Here is a 17,010-nt window from a genome sequence, read left to right on the forward strand (position 1 = left end):
AGCACGTAATATTTCCCTAGCACCCCCAATCCAGCCGGCCATTTCTACAGGGCCTCCAAAGCTGTGACCACGTTCAAGCTTCCGTTGTCTTAAATCTAGTTTCTATAGGGCTGAAACACACCCGCATGAACCCGGTTCACCGCCAGAGTCTTGCCGTCACAAGATGAAACAGGTTCGCATCTGCCACAAGCCGCGCAGGCCAACCATGCAGCCGAACTGAGGTTATTAGCCTGGTCCTGGTGAACGGGAAGCAGGGGCTGGAGCTTGATTTGACTCGGTTGAGACTCCTACGCGCGTTCTCAAAAAGCAAGAACTTGAATTCGGGGTGGGCGAGTGGGTGCATCAATCATGGACATACGTGCCTGTTATCGGCGACGTTGGCAGAGCGAGGATTTGTGCAATGGTATATTATAATTGTTGTATGAGAAATTTGAGGTATCAATGTATCTGGTTAGAAGACTTGAGTTATGTCAGGTTTGCGATAAGCGGAGCTATCCGTACGTCTCCCTTGATACACCTGATAGCTTCATAGTACGAAGAAATCGATTCGGCTGGTATCATACCGTCATTCTGTGCGCAAAGCCCACCCTTTCCTGTTCCCTGCCCATAACGCCCATGTACGCATTTGCCTCAAGCCTGACGTCTCATTCTGCAATCCAGCTGAGTCACCAGGTCACTGTGGTCGCAAGGGTCACTACAGCAGCGAAAGCTGCGCTATCCCACACTCTTCCTTTGAACGCCTTCGTACCGGCTCCTACTACGCCCTGCGCATTGCCTCCATTATTCCCGATGTTTCCTCCACCTCCATTATTTGTGGTGCCCGGACCACCAACCTGTCCACCTTGATTTTTGGCTGTGGTTTCTATTGCGATGTCCTGATACGGCTGTCCGGGTGGATTATTTACGCTGTTAACGAGCTCTGTAATATTCCTTAGACGATTAGAGATCATTTCGCAAGACATGCGGCCTCCATTTGCATTAAGTGGTCCTGGTGGCGGTTTGGTGAGAAGCTGGCCCGCTCCTGGAAATTGTGAAATACTGTTCGTGACGGATATTGGCAAGTTGAAGATACTGTAGTGATCGCTACCGTTCAAGCGGAAATTTTGGTGAATAGAGATATTATATTCGCCTCTTGCTGTCGTCCCAATGTCTTCCTTTCCGTCTCCAACGAGGCAGTCGGGCCACTCGAAGTTGATGTGTTTGACAGTTTGCCCCGATTCTTGGTCCATGATGTTCGCGAAAGGCGGCGTTGACGTCGTGATGTTTGAGATAGTAAAATTCTTCAGCAGAACATTGCTCGTTAGGAATAGCGTGATGTTAAAGAACTGGGTCAGGGGATCATCAATTGCTCGCGGTGGAACAGGGAGTTTGCCATTGCCTGAGACATCGATGGCGATATGCAGAAAATCCCCACCCATGGGGGTGAAGGGTTGAGGCTAGAAAAACAGTTAGCGGCCGAGTCAGACCAGAATTCTTCCTCAAGTCCGATACTGTGCCTCAAAGATTTGACTTCCTCGAACTTGCATGAGTCAGGATGAGAAAAGAGTATATACATACAGCGTCCAGAATTGCGAGGCCTGGTGTCAATATTTGCCCATTGACGATATTAAACGCGCTTGTGTCCTTCTTCCCGTTGTTGTTATTGTTGCCATTTTGCTGTCGTCGATGCGGATTTTGCTGGTAATCTTGCCGCGGTGTCCTCACTATATGCGCTCCCAAAGTTTGTCCATGAACCTCCCCCCATAGCAAAAGAAAAAAAAGGACGAGGACAGGCTGGAATAGTGTAGATAATTTGATCATTGCTCAACAACAATCCAACATGTTCTCTCGCTCACGACAAAAGCATTAAAGGTGGGAATTCCAAAGTTGAAGAGAAGTGGATCAGCCTGTGGTCGGTGAAAATATCAAGAGACAGGGTCAACCAAGGTTCAAAAGCGCATTTCTGCCTTGACGGGCCGGCCGACTGCCCGCATGATGGAGGTGGAGAGCATGAACAGGCATTGTATGTCTTCTGTGGCTGCCAAGGATCAAGCTGCAGCAGCACGGAGGGGAGAGCCCATTTGAGTTACCTTTGGACAGGTTGGGGTGGGTGATGCTGAATCTGAGACGAGTGATGTGTGAGATCGACGGTTTGAAAGTTATAGTGCCTGAGGTTACGCGAGCCACATGAGGCTAAGCCTTATATAGCTAGCGTACACGTGCGTCAACCTCCCGCGTGCTTTCTACCTGAACCTCGGATCGGATTTGAATACACCATCTCATGAACCATCTACTTTTAGGAGATCCTCTTTCTGTCACATCTGTGATGCGTGCCTAATAACTCACCACGGCTTACTGAAGTGCCTTTACCTTAATCCACAGCGCCGTCCAAGCCACCTTGCCCAGATCTCCTACACCTCTTCCAAGACCGCCAAGGATCTCCGAGAAGTGGTCATTCGTGATGCTTGACAACACTTTGACGCTTCTTCGCCTGTTGATAGGTCTGATTTCTCCCTAGATTTGCCTATCTATATGGCTTTCAGAGCGCTTCAAAGACCAAGACATGGTTTGGAGCAACTTTATCAATTCTTTCTATTCATCTTCTCATTCATTTCATAAACTTGGTAATACTGCATACCCTCTCGCTCTGCCACAAATTTTACATTTATGGAACACTAGCAAGATCACATCTTGGAGTAGACACCCTTTCCTGTATACTCTACCTCAGCTCACCAGAAGCACCAACTTATTGTTCATTTGTGTACCTGTAACTGCTCAATTTATCTTCAAAGTTCCTGGTACTTCCTGCTGGTCCGTTCACTGGGGTCATGGACAAATCAGGATAGCCCCGGTACCCGACGTGGAAGAAATCGCTATTCGTGTCGTAATTGGAGTTCCTGCAGCTACACGTCAGCGGACATGCCCCCCCTCTCTACTTATTGCTTCTCCTGACCCTCATGGCATATAACCACAGTTCCGCCAAAATTGAGACAAATACCTACACGAAGAAGTAGCAAAAACTCCCTTGGTCTGACCCCACGGCACTGACTTTGTCATTCGGAAGTGGAGCCCATGTACCACTCGGGTAGTGATGTGCACGTGGTAGCCGGAGAAGTTGCGGTCATTACAGAGCTACACAGATGTGTCAGCTAGGTTTAGTAATTAATATTGGGTATCACGGGGTAACACAGAAGACTAAGCATTACCTCAGAGACCAGCGAAGTCGTTTGCTGGAGAAAGAGAAGCGGAGAAGCCGCAACGGGCCGAGGAAGCATTTCAGTCATGCACTTCTTTCGACGCTAAACTGAGCTAAGCTAGGAAAGAAGATGATACTTCAACCCTTCATCTCAAATCTTCAGATATCTACAGCTTCATAGAAAATTCCTTTTTCCAGGTAGTAGTTAAGTTTCCTGCAGTGGTCTTTCTATAAAACAGCTGTTCTAGAAAGCCCTCACTCCCCATTTGCCATACGCAAGGCCTCTCGTCCACTTAAGTAGCCCGGTAGAGTTATGTCGAGAATGTAGCGAGTATATTACCTTAATGAGTGGCCTAACAAATTCCACCAGAGCGAAGCTGAGGCGGAAAGGGGCACAATTTTAGCCTTTAACCTCACGTGTAAAAAGTCCAACCTGTAAACGCCGCTCCCGAAAGGGTTTCATGTTTCTGCTCCCCATAACAGCCTCTCAAAGATCCCTCAGCTCATAAAGGATCTAAAACAAACTCTTCTAACACCATTAGATGTCCTCTCCAACACTTTCCTAAACCGTTTGACCTGTTCTTAAGCGAATTGACCCCATAATTAAGCCGTGAATTACCTGCAATGTTAGCCCTATGCTCTACCCCACCGGTATTTTCAGGAAATACGTTCTGAATCTCATATTAGGGGGAACTGGTTTTAAAATACGGCCATTGTTTCATAATATCCTTCCACTGCCTCCCATACCTCACCCAGATATACTACTCCACTTCCAAAGTCTTTTACGAAGCTTCTTATGCTGTTTCCCGTGCCTCTCACAGGCTTGCTTGCACCACTTCCCATAGCTCAAACATGTGGCTTCACAACCCATACCCTTTCCTATTTTACAATGGGAAATGCCTGTGAGCGCAGCCATAACGTGTCCTGACGGGTTTCGAAACAATCATCGTATACGTTCTAAGAAGCTGAATATCAGCTTGTAATGCTGGATCATTCGCGACTGGAGCCCCTGCCGCTGCTCTTTTCCACTCTGATCATCTCTGCGCCTCACCCTACACACTCTTCCATCAAACCCCGCCATCCCCTACGATTCAACTTCATCAACACACACAAGGCCCAGGAGGCGGATGCGGCACAAATGTCGCATTTCTGCAAAATGGCAGCCCATCAGTACCTCTAGGCCACGTTTGGTCAAAAAACCAGCAGTCTTTGTATTTCTCCTGCGTCCCAAGGGCGTAGTTGTTGTTTTCGAGGAAGAGCCAGCGGCTAAGTCACATATGTCAGTAATAGTTGAGTATCTATCTTGGTTGATTGATTAAGGGCAATAGCAGAAGAAGGAGGAGAGGTGGGGATGGGGAAATGGAGTTGGAAGGGGCAAAGGAAGTGGAAGAAGGATGAGGGGAGGCACTTTGGATTGAAGGTATCGTCAACAGCACACCATATCCAAGCAATATCTCCGACCTTGAATTCTCCAACGGGAGCGCATGTAGAATTTGGACAGGCGTAGTAGGGAATCGATGAGTTTGTGACCGTGCAGTTAAGAGATGCTGTGGCCAAGGCGATAAGAGATGAGACCAGAACCGCGAGGCGTGTCATGGAATAAATCATGATGAGAGCCGAGCAGATCAAAAGATGTAAAGAGATCGGGAAGGTGGTGCAAAAGAATCTAAGCACCTTTTCCAAATGGAATGTAGTCGATGTACCTGATCATCCCGACCACCCTGCAGCGGCCACACCCAGGTTTTAAACCCCCCTCAGTTCTAAATCCCCATCCAACCTACCCATTCCAAATACCCTCTTTATATCCGTCCTATTGTCGACCTATTTCTAGCTCTTGTTTTCATTCAGCCAAAATATAACTCTATCGCCGTCTTGGCGAGGCAGGGCTTGACTTGCCTAAAGAGGAAAGCTGTCGATTGCTGCACGATTAAGCTTAATCTCTGGTGCGGGGTCCGTGTTTGGTCACATTGTGGGGGCCGGAAGCTTATTTGAATAGCTATAATGAGAAACTGAAAACAAGAGATTGTAATGAAAGTGAGGGTCACTTTTGCAATTTTCAATGGCATGTAAAGAGACTGGAGTGGGCGCCTGAGTGCTGTTTCGTGATTGAACGTACCATGACGGAGATGCTTGCTGTATGATGAAAGAATCGACGAGATTTACGACATAAAATGCTGGCTGCAGGCAGGGGGGGAAGAGATATACAGAGAGTACCCTAGGCTGAAGATGGTTATGTGAACGACTAGACTTCTAGACTAGTTTCTCTTACAGGCGCTCTCATTCCGGGAGCAACTCCAGTGAAATCAGAACGCCGCCTGAACCAAGATTCCGCTCTCCCGAGGTATCCCAACTAGAACGAATAAAGTGAAATCGAGACCTCTCACCCTTAAATAATAAGACAGAACGAAAAGAATGGAGGGATAGAAGAAACCGCAAGTATAGAAGCCGCTATTGTATTTCCTCCGTCTTCGCCCTCTTGCCATTCATGCTTTCTTCTTCAACTTCTAATTTCCTCTTGCCACTTATATTGTCACCTGCTGTGGACGATATAGCAGCAGGTGCCTTTTCCTTCTTCTTAGTCCGTACTAAACCAGTCACATCATTAGCAGTCTTGGCAGCCTCCTCCAGCTTTGCTTTCTGCGCAGCTGGATTTTGGCCGAGTATGCTGCCCAACAGACCCGATACGACAGATGGATCTATGCCTTGAGTAGAGTCAAATGCGTCCTTTGTTGGGTCGGATTGGAGATCCACGAGCTGGAATTCTATTAGAAAACTGATTTTGTGGGCAGATGACTAAGGTTGAAGGGATGTCTTACACGTTGGCGCATCTCCTCTAGCATCTCCTTAACATCCGTAATCTCATCTTCCTTTTTCTTCTTTTGGTCCTCTGGGACATCAAATAACTCTGCCTGTCCTTTTTTCAGGCGCGCCTCCAGACTTAAAATAGCACGTTCCATATGATCTGCAGCCTCTTTCCTTTTCGTGAAATCTACTTCCGCTTCTTTGGTCGGCTCTCCATTGGCTGCTTCGCGAACCTGGGTGACAGAAGCGAATTCGAGAGCAAGCGAAATTTTGTAAAGCGCTTCCGTTACATATTGATGCTCAAAGGGATAGATTTCCTCCACGATCTGAAGCGCAGAGAGTGAGTCTGAAATGGCGTCGTCGAAGCGTTCGTTCTCGAGGGAGATTTCGGTAAGATAGTTGTAGATGTCTGCTAGCCGCTCCTTGATCTGTCTACTCTCCGGAGTCTCCTCCGGCTTGCCCTTGCCCTTGTCCGCATCGCTGACACCCTTGTCCGCATCGCTGACACCCTTGTCCGCATCGCTGACACCCTTTAACGCCTCCAATTGCCTCGTGCTGAGGACGCGCGCAAGATCCAAGATTTCGTAAGCGTTTCCGAAGTCGTCGCCATCTTCCTCGCCCTGGCCTTCACCACCCTCTTCCTCCGAGTCTTCCGAATCTGTCCAATTCTCGTCGCCGGTGAGTTGAAAGTACGGTTTCGATGCAACCGTCTCCTCTTTATTTTCCCTCTTCTTAGCGCCATTTGACTGCGCACTTGAGCCCTCTCCAGGATCTGCCTTCGGCTTCTTGTCTGCCTTCGGCTTCTTTTTCTCCTCTTGTACGACCTTACCACCTAGCACATCGCTCTTTGCGACGGCCACCTTGTACAAACAGCGACCATATGCGAACAGCAGCTCGGCGTTCTCGGGGGCAAGATCGCCATTGAGCTCGGTCTGAATTTCGAGTGCTTGGGCATAGAGATCTGATGCGAGGGAATGGTTCTTAAGTGAGTATTGGAGAGCGGCGGCGGTGGTGAGCTCGGCAAGTTTCTCTCGTGAAGGAGGAGCCTCTGGGGCAGGCGCCGCAGGATTGGAGGTGGTTTCGGCCATTGTGAGAAGGCGAGGAAGCCCGAGATAGTATGGTTGTCGTGTATATAGGCCGCGCGACCGCGATTAGAGTAGCCGAGAGGTGGGTAAGTGAAGTGTCGAGAATTTGTGGATCATGTCGCGATGAGAAGGCGGCGAAGAATGGTGAGGCGCTCGGGCCACAGCCACGACCACCGCGACCGCGAAACCGTGTACCGCGTCTGAGGGGCGCCTCAATTACGCTCTACACACTCCAACACACAATCCCATACATAACACTTCTGGTCTGTTACTTTGCGATGGCGACAGCTAGGCGGCCGGATAAGCCTTCTGCGATTCTAGATAACCCAATCCCTTCCTCATCGCCTGCATTTGGCACCCCCGTCCACCCCATCCTTCCCCGCCAGACCGTCCCAATACGCGCACCGCCGGCGCTGAAGCCCGTCACAAAGCAAACAGTCCTACCCATATTGCTCCCACCGGCAACTTTACGACCGCTTGCTTTCCGAACATTCACCAAGAAGCACAATCTCACTCTCACATCTTCGGCTCTACAAGCATTAGCAACCTTCATTGGGAGGCAATGCGGTTCAGGATGGAGAGAAGAAGGTCTTGCAGAGAAAGTGCTTGAGGAGGTAGCGAAGACCTGGAAGAAGTGCAGTAGCCAGGTGATCGTAGAGGGCGAGGGTGAGACGCTGAGGAACATACTTAAGACGCTTGAGGGGTCTATGAGCGGAGGGAGAATAGCCCCTGGTTCGGGATTGAGCAGGCAAACAAGCTTCACTTTTGCATCTGAGCCAAGTGCGCAAAATATAGTGGGCTTCGGCGGGAGACCCGCACTCGAGAGCCAAGCCAGCTTCGGCATGTCAAATCTCGAGGCCGAGGAACAGGAAGAGGAGGAGGATGTTTTAAAGGACCCACGAGAGTGGATGAAGGTAGTAGGGGCATTTGAGCAGCCAAAGCTTTTCTACAATGTAACCCAGAAGCATTTTGAAAAGTAAGATTTCCAACTTTAAGCCTCCATCCAGCGCACTGACAAACGTAGGTCTACGACAAAACCCTCCCTCTTCCCAGATCCGTCTCACAAAACCCATCTTTTCCGCCAACGCTATCACGTCGTTCACCAACGGATACTGCGCAATGAGACGTTTCAGACTCCAACTTTCTCCGTCGCCCGCTCGTCCTCGTTGAATCGAACAGGCTCTATATCTACTTCTCAAACGACTACGATAACCCCTATTGCCAATTTGCTTGGAAGAAGTGGCAGTACGCATCTTCTCTTGGGCATGCTCACCGTCTCACCCACCGGCTCCCTAGCACTTTCGGATCTCACTGGCACAATAGCTCTTGATCTCCAACACGCGCGCCCAATTCCTGAAAATGGAGCTTATTTCGTGCCAGGAATGATCGTGCTAGTGGACGGAAGCTACGAAGAAGACTACGGCAATCTAGCTGCGGGCTCAAATTCCACGCTCGGAGGTATGAGCGGTATAGGTGGTACAGTCGGCGGAAAGTTTATCGGCTTTTCAGTCGGCCAACCACCTTCAGAACGGCGATCCACCACCCTCGGTGGCACTGTCGAGGAGGCCGACAAAAATAGTCTTTCAGGTCCAGCATTCGGATGGACGGACTTCCTAGGCCTAGGTTCCGAGCGCGCAACTGGGTCCCGAATGTCACGCATTGCATCAAAACTTCTCTCTCCAAGCTCTCTCCACAATATTGTTGTAGCATCAGACCTCCACCTCGATATCCCCTCCACGCTCTCATCTCTCCGCACACTACTTCGCACATACACCCCCGACCCAGCAGACCCGCATCCCGTCTATCCACTCGCCATTGTGCTGATGGGAAATTTCAGTTCAAAAGCCAGTTTGGCCGGTGTTCCCGGTGCGGCTAGTATAGAGTACAAAGAGCATTTCGACGCCCTGGCCTCTCTTCTCGCAGACTTCCCACAACTCATCGCACACACTTCGCTTGTCTTCGTTCCGGGTGACAACGATGCCTGGCCTAGCGCTTTCTCAGGTGGTGCCGCGGTGCCTTTACCCAGAAGACCTGTTCCTAGTTTATTCACCAACCGAATAAGAAGAGTCGTTGCAGAGGCGAATAGAGAGGTCTGGGGAACCGGGAAATCGAAAGGGAAAGAAGGGGATGTGGTTTGGACAAGTAATCCCTCACGTCTCAGCTGGTTCGGCGTGAAAGGTGAAATGGCAGTGATGCGCGATGATGTCCTAGGCCGGCTCCATCGAACTAGCATTCGGTTCTCTAAGCCGGAGAGCGGTGATGAGGAAGAAGATATGCCCGACGCGACTACGGAAGAGTGTCAAGCCCACGAGACCATGGACCTCGATGACGCAAACCTGCCCACACAACTCAACCCGTCCCAGCACAACCAAGAGCAGCTTGATTCCGACACGCAAATCGCACGCTCCCTAACCCGCACGCTTCTCTCGCAATCCCATCTCTCGCCTTTCCCGCTGTCAGTCCGTCCACTCCATTGGGATTATGGACACACCCTAAATTTATACCCCTTGCCGACTGCACTGGTTGTCGCAGATAAAGACGCCCCGGCCTTTGTAGCCAAGTATTGTGGTTGTACGGTTATGAATCCGGGGCCGATTGATGAGAGCGGGGGACGAGGGAGAAAGGAAGGCAGAGCAAGGTGGGTGGAGTTTGAGGTTAGGACTGGGGTTGGGGTTGTGAGATCGGAAGGATGATTACTTGTTGTTTAATGACTTGAATGTACTGGGTTTTGCATGCGGGTGGAATGGGCAGGATTTAGACAGCGTAAGCCAATATATAATTAGTTCTACTTGAGCAGATCTTGCAAAGAGATCGATGAAGAGCTTCATCGTACCCCCTCCCTGGCCAAGATATAATAATGCGGCTCCGGGCCAGCCGTCGCCATCTCTACAATCTCGAACCCATTCGCTGAATGCAGACTCTTCCAGCCCTCGGGCGTGAATAGCATGACAGGGAGGGACTATGCGGTCTATAAACAAGGAGCTGATATCTCGGGCATAGACTGTCTAAATCGGGAATACCTTGGCGGTCTGAGGGTAGATGGGAGGAGCCTTCAGCGGCCATGGTGCCAAACACAGGAAACCGGAGGGATTAATCCAAGTGCACAACTTGGTCGCTATGGCTTTGATTTCGGTGCGAGAGAGCGTAAACAGTGACAGTATATTAAATACAGCGTCGAAGGCATGCTAGGGAGGGGAGGAATTCCACATATCCGCGACTTCAAACTCTGCGTCTGGAACGGATCCCTTGCAACGGTCGATCATAGAGTTAAAGATGTCGATGCCGGTTGCATAAGGCCCTAAAGATGTAGGCGTAGGCGATGGGCTTTCCTGTTCCGCAGCCGGCGTCTAGGATTCTGGAATTTGGGGCTAAGTGGGCTAGGATGCGAGTGAGGAAGGTGAGGATGGGTGGTCATTTCGGGTTTTGCGGTAGGTAGACGATAAGAAACTGGGGTTCTGGGATGGGGGATGAGGAGAGGGGATTGCGAGATTAGTATGGTATGATGCTGTTGAGAAGTGTCAGCAATAAAGGGCATGCGGCGAATAGGCTGGGAACTCTCCGTGGAAAGTCAAAGGGCGATTGAATTCGATACGAGACTGTAGACATGGTTTGTATGGATTATATGTATATTTCTATGAGGATACTCTCAACCCGAATATCTGAGAATTGTGACAGGAAGGAGAACGCGAGGCGCGTCCTTAAGAGATGAATAGCACGTGACGTAACTAAATTTAGCTGCCTCCAGATTGGCTAGTGTTTCATGAAGTCAATTATCCAGTTGTAAGGGGAGGTATTACCGAGGGAGATAAACCTAAGCGAAGCTTGGCGAGCATTGTTGGAAGGTGCTAAACACCAAACTCGAGCTGGGTTGAAAGGATCCAGGAGGCAGGAATTCGCCATGTTGGTCTCTCTCTAATCCTCTTCATTCCTCTTCCATCTGCTGTTCACCTTCTTCGCGTCGTAATGAATGAAACTACACATCTGCAGTGCTCTCCATCGGTGGATGAAGCCTTCGGACCTATTGTAGAAGGTTGCCGTCGCGACTTCACTTTTACATTTGAGCAATACGTCTTCTCTATCTTACCTTCAGTTTTATTCCTTCTTTTCGCACCTTTACGCGTCCAGGTCCTTCGAAAGCGTGAATCGACGGTCGGCGGCAAGCCATTACGATCGCTGAAGCTCGTACGTGTTTCAAGCATCGTATGAGGCGCCTGTAGTCTGATAAGCATTACAGGTAGCCATTGGCATCTTTGCGGTTCTGCAGCTAACCACTCTGATTACGTGGGCTACAACGAACCTTCATGGCATCCGTACCCTAGCTGCCATTGCCACCAGTCTCTCCTTCCTTTCCAGCCTCGTGTTGTGCATGTTATCTTACCTCGAGCACTCCCGCTCCCTGCGCCCCTCTGCTCTCTTGAATGCGTATCTTTTGTTCTCTCTCCTCTTCGATGCTGTCGTACTCCGCACATTATGGATGGTGGTACTCAGCTCCATAGTACGTGATCTTTTCACTGCGTCTTTTGCTCTCAAGGCCACCATGCTTTTCTTAGAAGCGAAAGAGAAACGTGGGTATTTGAAGAGGGAGGATAGACCAGGCCCAGAGGAAACCAGTGGCTTGTATAGTCAGACCTTTGTGTGGTGGATGAATTGGATCATTAGGGAGGGCAACAGGCACGTGCTTAAACCGACGGATTTGTATCCTGTGGATGAGAACATGAAGAGCGAGGTTCTGAATGACCGTTTTTGGAGAGAGTGGAATACATGTAGGTTATTTGCTTTCTGCTAAAGGATTCGATGCGCTAATTGAAGATACTTAGCGTCTCGGACCACAAAACCAAGTTTGACCAAAGTCATTGTTCGGCTTCTTAAGTGGCCCCTGGTCATTCCTATACTTCCTCGTCTTGTCTTGCTAGGATTTACATTCTGCCAGCCGTTAATGGTGAGCCGTCTTTTACAGTTCCTTCAAGATGGAAATCGAAAAGAGCCTTTGAGCACTGGTTATGGCTTAATTGGCGCATATGCTGTGGTATACTTTGGAATGAGCGTAAGAATAAAGACATCTGAACTCCTTGGAATTGGTCGAGTTGACGAATTGCAGGTTTCCAATAGCCTTTTTCTTCACCGCAATTACAGGTGCCTAACGATGCTCCGTGGTACACTTGTCGCAGCGATATATACTAAGACGACCGAGATCAGCATCACAGCTCTTGACAACTCTTCAGCTGTGACGTTGATGAGTACTGATGTCGAACGACTGGTACGCGGTTTACGAAATATGCATAATCTGTAAGATTCTCGCATCCCCGGGCTGCTGCTCCTCTCTTAATATTTACTCAAGTTGGGCGAATATAATCCAGTTTGCTCTCGCAACTTGGCTGCTCTCAGCAAGATTGGGCTGGGCATGCGTAGCTCCGATCATTGTCACCCTTAGTATGTTTCTTTGTTTCACCTCAAGCATTGCTCGCTAAAAGCAAACAGTCACTTCTGCTCTAACGATTGGGCTCGCATTTGTTGCGAACAAGTTGCAGTTAGGCTGGATTACCAAGATCCAGAAGCGCATTGGTGGGTACTCTCCAAGCCACCAAATGTAACAGCCTTTGCTCACTAAAGTGGAAGGAATCACATCTAACATGCTTGGGTACATGAAAGGGGTCAAGATGTCAGGACTGACTGCAAGACTCTCAACTCTAATTCAAAACCTTAGGATCAATGAGATCAAGTATGCGGAGAAGTTTTGGTCACTTGGAGCTATTTCAGCGACTTTAGGTATGTTCTCGGTCTTGAAAGTGTGATATCGTGGCTGAAAGTTTCTGTAGCCTTTATGCCCATCATGTTGTCTCCCGTTGCTACGTTTGCTTTCTATGCAGTCATTGCTGCTAAAGATGGCACAACACTAGATGCTCCAAGGCTCTTCACATCCTTAGCTCTTTTGATTCTGCTCACGCAGCCTCTTTTTGCACTGTATGGAGATATCATCGAATTCAGGACAACATTCGGCTGCGTCGAGCGAATTGAAAAGTTTTTAATCTCAGAGTCTCTCTCGGATCATCGCCTCAAGACTTTGGGAATACCTCCTACTGCGCAGCCATTGAAGGACCACTCCCTTCAAATACCAAGGCCACCGGTCTTGCACAATGATATTGAACTTACGGAGAGCAACCAACTGAGATCCGTTGGGGAGAGAATTTATACCTCGAATGAGGCAGTACGCATCGAAAGCGGTGCCTTCGGCTGGACGAAGGATGGTCCTCCCATCTTGCAAGAGATTGATATTAGTATTCAACACTCTGATCTGACTCTTCTGATTGGCGCTATTGCTTCTGGGAAGTCTACGCTCCTCAAAGCTATCCTAGGCGAGACCCCTAGCTCCAAAGGATTTGTGTATGTATCAAAATCCGAGGCCGCATACTGCGAGCAAACACCCTGGCTAATTGTAAGTATTGGTTTGGGATATCGGTCTTTTCTTGCTGATGGGGCTTGCACAGAATACCTCTGTGAAGGAGAACATTGTTGGCTTCTCGAGTTTCGATCAGAATCTCTATGATACGGTAATCTATTGGTAGGTTGGAAGTACCACATTTGATGGATAAAAGTGCTTAATTTACATAGTTGCGACCTCGAACAAGACATCGCTACATTTCCTCGCAGACATGACACCAGAATTGGAAGCAAAGGTCTTTCTTTGAGTAGTGGACAAAAGCAAAGGATTGCAATTGCTCGGGCCGTGTATGCAAGAAAGGATTTTGTGGTCTTTGATGATGTCTTCAATTGTCTTGATGCTAATACCCAGCGGAACGTTTTCGATCGGCTTCTGGGTCCGAGTGGCCTCTTCAGAAAATGGAATACGACGGTGTTGATTGCTACCAATGCTGGCAAGTGGAGATTCCCCATGATTTGAGTGCTTGCTAACATGATCTAAAGTGGGCCTTCTGCCATTTTCGGATCGCATTATTGCTCTATCTCCAGAGGGCAAGGTTGCCGAACAAGGAACATTTCAAGAACTTAAAGCAATTGATGGCTACGTTTCCAAATTCTGCCTGGAGCACGCAAACGAGCAAGCCACGGCGACTAAAGAAGACTCAGAAATGGACTCTTCATCAAGGCCACGTACGATCTTCCAATCTGTACCTAATAACTCCATCATTACTACCTCAGACGACAAGCGTAGGCAACTCGGCGATTGGAAGGTATATCAGTACTACTTCGGAACCATTGGATGGGGCATGACCACAGTATTCCTTGCTTTGGCATGTGGCTGGGGCTTCTTTTCCACGTTTCCAAGTATGTCCTATGTTTGCTTTGACGAATGCTGCTCTAACTACATGTAGCTGTTTGGTTGAAGTGGTATGCTGATGCTAACGCTTCCGAGCCAAATAAGCATACAGGGTATTATCTTGGATTGTACACTGCGCTTCAGATTGTTGGCTTAATCGATATGTGTTTGCTGACATGGTGAGCTTCCTGCGAAATTTAGATTGTTAGCTCTTGCTAAAAGCACTAGGTTCTCATTCAACATAATGGCCAAAAGGTCTGGCCTTCGATTGCACGAGTTAACTGTGAACGCGGTTATGTCGTATGTTGCCGGTGGATGTTTGAAGCGTAGCTACTAATACTTCTCTAGGGCCCCAATGTCTTTCTTCAGTAAGACTGACACTGGCTCAATTACCACGAGGTACGACCTTTCTACATTCAACTTCGATAGGAGCTGATATTTGCCCACCAATAGGTTTAGTCAAGATATGCAACTTCTAGATGCAAACCTCCCACTTGCCGTCATGGCTGTCACCGGCGGTACGCTCTCCACAACTCTCTCACAGTGCATCTACTGACGCCTCTCAAGGATTCCTATCCTGTGTTGGCCAGATTGGTCTCATTGCGTCAGCTGCATATTATGTTGCAAGTTGTATTCCTGTGCTTTTCGTGATATACTATTTTGTTCAGCGGTACTACCTTCGCACTTCTCGACAAATGCGTTTCCTAGACCTCGAGGAGAAAGCGCCCGTATAGTGTGTCCTGCCGTCCAATATATTGGCCAATCTGCTGACAGCACCGAAGTACGCAATTTATAGAATCTCTATCCGGGCTGGCAACCATCCGAGCCTTCGCATGGCAGAAAGCCTCCATCGCACACAACCATAATTTAGTTGATAAATCCCAGAAGCCGTTCTACCTTATGTTCATGATCCAGACCTGGCTCACTCTTGTCCTGGATCTCATCACTACTGCCCTTGCCATTCTAGTTGTTGGCGTGGCAGTTAGGATGAGAGATACCATTTCTGTGGGCTTTACTGGAGTAAGTCTGACACAGATTATTAGCTTTACGGCGAATTTGAAATTAGCAATTCTGTTTTGGACGCAGATGGAAACTAGTATTGGGGCAGTGGCAAGAGTGAAACAGTTTGTGGAGGAGACAGATGTTGAATATAAAGATGGGGAGATAAACGTGCCACCTCCGGACTGGCCAAGTAAGGGAAAGATTGAGATTCAGAATCTCACCGTTTCGTATGAGTATGCCGTCACCCTCATAAATCTTCTAGCTCATGATGAGTGGTACACTCACGCGTTCCGTTTAGTACAAATGAGGACCGTAAAGCTTTAAATGAAATCACGCTCGACATTCCCGCGGGGCAAAAAGTGGCAATCGTGGGACGAACCGGAAGCGGCAAATCCACACTTGTTTCTTCTCTCTTCCGCATGGTAGAAACTAGCAGCGGCTGTATCACTATCGACGGCATCGATCTCTCTACCATGCCCCGCGAGTACATCCGCACCAGACTTAACGTTATCGGTGAAGACCCTTACTTCCTCACAGGTAGCATTCGTCTGAATCTCGATCCTTATGCCTCCTCAACCGACATACAGCTGCGCACTGTCTTAGAGAAGGTCCAGCTCTGGGCAGTTGTTGAATCTAAAGGAGGCCTCGATGCTGAATTTTCCGATGACACTCTTTCCCACGGTCAGAAACAACTCTTCTGTCTTGCAAGAGCACTACTCAGGCCAGGGAAAGTGGTGGTATTGGATGAAGTGACTAGTAGTGTGGATTATGAGACTGATAAGATGATGCAAAGGGTTATGAGAGAGGAGTTTGAGTGCAAAACAGTGATTGCAATTGCCCATCGGGTGGAAACTGTGACAGACTTCGATTGGGTTGTTGTACTCAGGGAGGGGAGAGTAGTTGAAGAGGGGAGTCCGGAGGAGTTATTGAAGAGGCAGGGAGGAGTTTTCAGGGATATGGTCCAGCGGAAGGGCAAGAATAAGGCAGGGAGGAAGATAGAAGAGGAGGAGTACAAATTCTAGCAAGAAGATAAGAGAATGTTTACTGTTCTAAGTACAAGGCGTGTTTTGTAGAAGTGGGTCACCTAAATAGTCCGGCAAGCAGAGCAAGATGCAGGTCTAGAAAGACATTACAGTTTTGAAAATATCTATTACAGTTTAGGATGCTAACTAAAGGCTTGTTTTTTTTTTTTTGAACGCTATACATTTCTGTTAGCCTCTTGCCAGAATTTATGTTGGCTTCTCTGGCTTCTCTCCTCTAACCCTTTTTACCTTCTCAGTCCTAGCAGGTGCTAGCATTAGTCACTCTTGGTGCTGCTATGTTATCCGCTCCTGTAGAGTCACCTTGAAAGGCTGAGCGCCTACATAGAGCCCGCAACACCATGTGATGTCACTGTCTGGGGTTCCATGCCATTTATTCTGGAGCCCTGATACTAAACAGGGATCAATAATTTCGTCGAATCAGTCTGTTCGCAGGGAACGATCGTTGAATGGAAGCTTCTAAACTCATAGAAATGCCCGTCGGAAGATCGGATGCGATGATCGGAAGCTTTAAGGATCGAAATATTTGACACATCAGCGAGGGCAAGATTGGGTCTGATGAAGAACACGTTGGAGAGCGATTCAATTAGGTTCTGGTCTGCGCACTTGGGGTGTACAGCTGACTGTTTTATA

The 17,010-nt window shown here is 48.5% G+C and overlaps 5 protein-coding genes across 5 annotated transcripts; 2 read left to right on the top strand and 3 right to left on the bottom strand.

The window, feature by feature from the left end:
* Positions 1-564: 564 nt before the first annotated feature.
* Positions 565-1,800, bottom strand: BDR25DRAFT_276031 (uncharacterized protein; the record flags this gene model as incomplete). Its single annotated transcript, XM_033687532.1, has 2 exons — positions 565-1,436; positions 1,558-1,800. 2 exons carry the CDS (start codon positions 1,798-1,800, stop codon positions 666-668), a joined length of 1,014 nt encoding a protein of 337 aa, XP_033555045.1. The 3' UTR covers positions 565-665.
* A 925-nt stretch (positions 1,801-2,725) lies between these two features.
* Positions 2,726-3,034, bottom strand: BDR25DRAFT_207929 (uncharacterized protein; the record flags this gene model as incomplete). The annotated part of the gene is made up of 2 exons (XM_033684547.1): positions 2,726-2,882; positions 2,982-3,034. Coding segments are annotated over 2 exons (210 nt in total), but the record flags the coding sequence as incomplete, so codon positions are not given.
* Positions 3,035-5,495: 2,461 nt separating this feature from the next.
* BDR25DRAFT_250868 (uncharacterized protein) lies at positions 5,496-7,149 on the bottom strand. Its single transcript, XM_033686095.1, has 2 exons — positions 5,992-7,149; positions 5,496-5,929 (listed from the first exon to the last, which is right to left on the bottom strand). The coding sequence occupies exons 1-2, from the start codon at positions 7,063-7,065 to the stop codon at positions 5,624-5,626; spliced, it is 1,380 nt and encodes a 459-aa protein (XP_033555047.1). The 5' UTR covers positions 7,066-7,149; the 3' UTR covers positions 5,496-5,623.
* A 143-nt stretch (positions 7,150-7,292) lies between these two features.
* Positions 7,293-10,217, top strand: BDR25DRAFT_365323 (DNA polymerase epsilon subunit B; the record flags this gene model as incomplete). The annotated part of the gene is made up of 3 exons (XM_033696884.1): positions 7,293-8,038; positions 8,087-9,737; positions 9,990-10,217. Exons 1-3 carry the CDS (start codon positions 7,341-7,343, stop codon positions 10,215-10,217), a joined length of 2,577 nt encoding a protein of 858 aa, XP_033555048.1. The 5' UTR covers positions 7,293-7,340.
* Positions 10,218-11,025: 808 nt separating this feature from the next.
* BDR25DRAFT_365329 (multidrug resistance-like protein) lies at positions 11,026-16,359 on the top strand (the record flags this gene model as incomplete). Its single annotated transcript, XM_033696885.1, has 19 exons — positions 11,026-11,244; positions 11,327-11,557; positions 11,594-11,825; positions 11,880-12,106; positions 12,161-12,348; positions 12,401-12,492; positions 12,541-12,624; positions 12,679-12,828; positions 12,879-13,495; positions 13,548-13,621; positions 13,672-13,934; positions 13,984-14,343; positions 14,391-14,514; positions 14,564-14,635; positions 14,684-14,734; positions 14,789-14,853; positions 14,903-15,068; positions 15,118-15,570; positions 15,636-16,359. The coding sequence occupies 19 exons, from the start codon at positions 11,026-11,028 to the stop codon at positions 16,357-16,359; spliced, it is 4,392 nt and encodes a 1,463-aa protein (XP_033555049.1).
* Between the last annotated feature and the right edge of the window lie 651 nt (positions 16,360-17,010).

This window comes from Lindgomyces ingoldianus, assembly GCF_010093535.1.
Source record: "Lindgomyces ingoldianus strain ATCC 200398 unplaced genomic scaffold BDR25scaffold_1, whole genome shotgun sequence".
Lineage (NCBI taxonomy): Eukaryota > Fungi > Ascomycota > Dothideomycetes > Pleosporales > Lindgomycetaceae > Lindgomyces > Lindgomyces ingoldianus.

What these genes read in the sequence shown, in the direction of transcription:
- BDR25DRAFT_250868 (XM_033686095.1), bottom strand. Translation starts at nt 7,065, where the DNA reads ATGGCCGAAACCACCTCCAATCCTGCGGCGCCTGCCCCAGAGGCTCCT. An exon ending in TAGAGGAGATGCGCCAACGT is followed by an intron (nt 5,930 to 5,991) that starts GTAAGACATCCC and finishes ATAGAATTCCAG; the next exon opens with CTCGTGGATCTCCAATCCGA.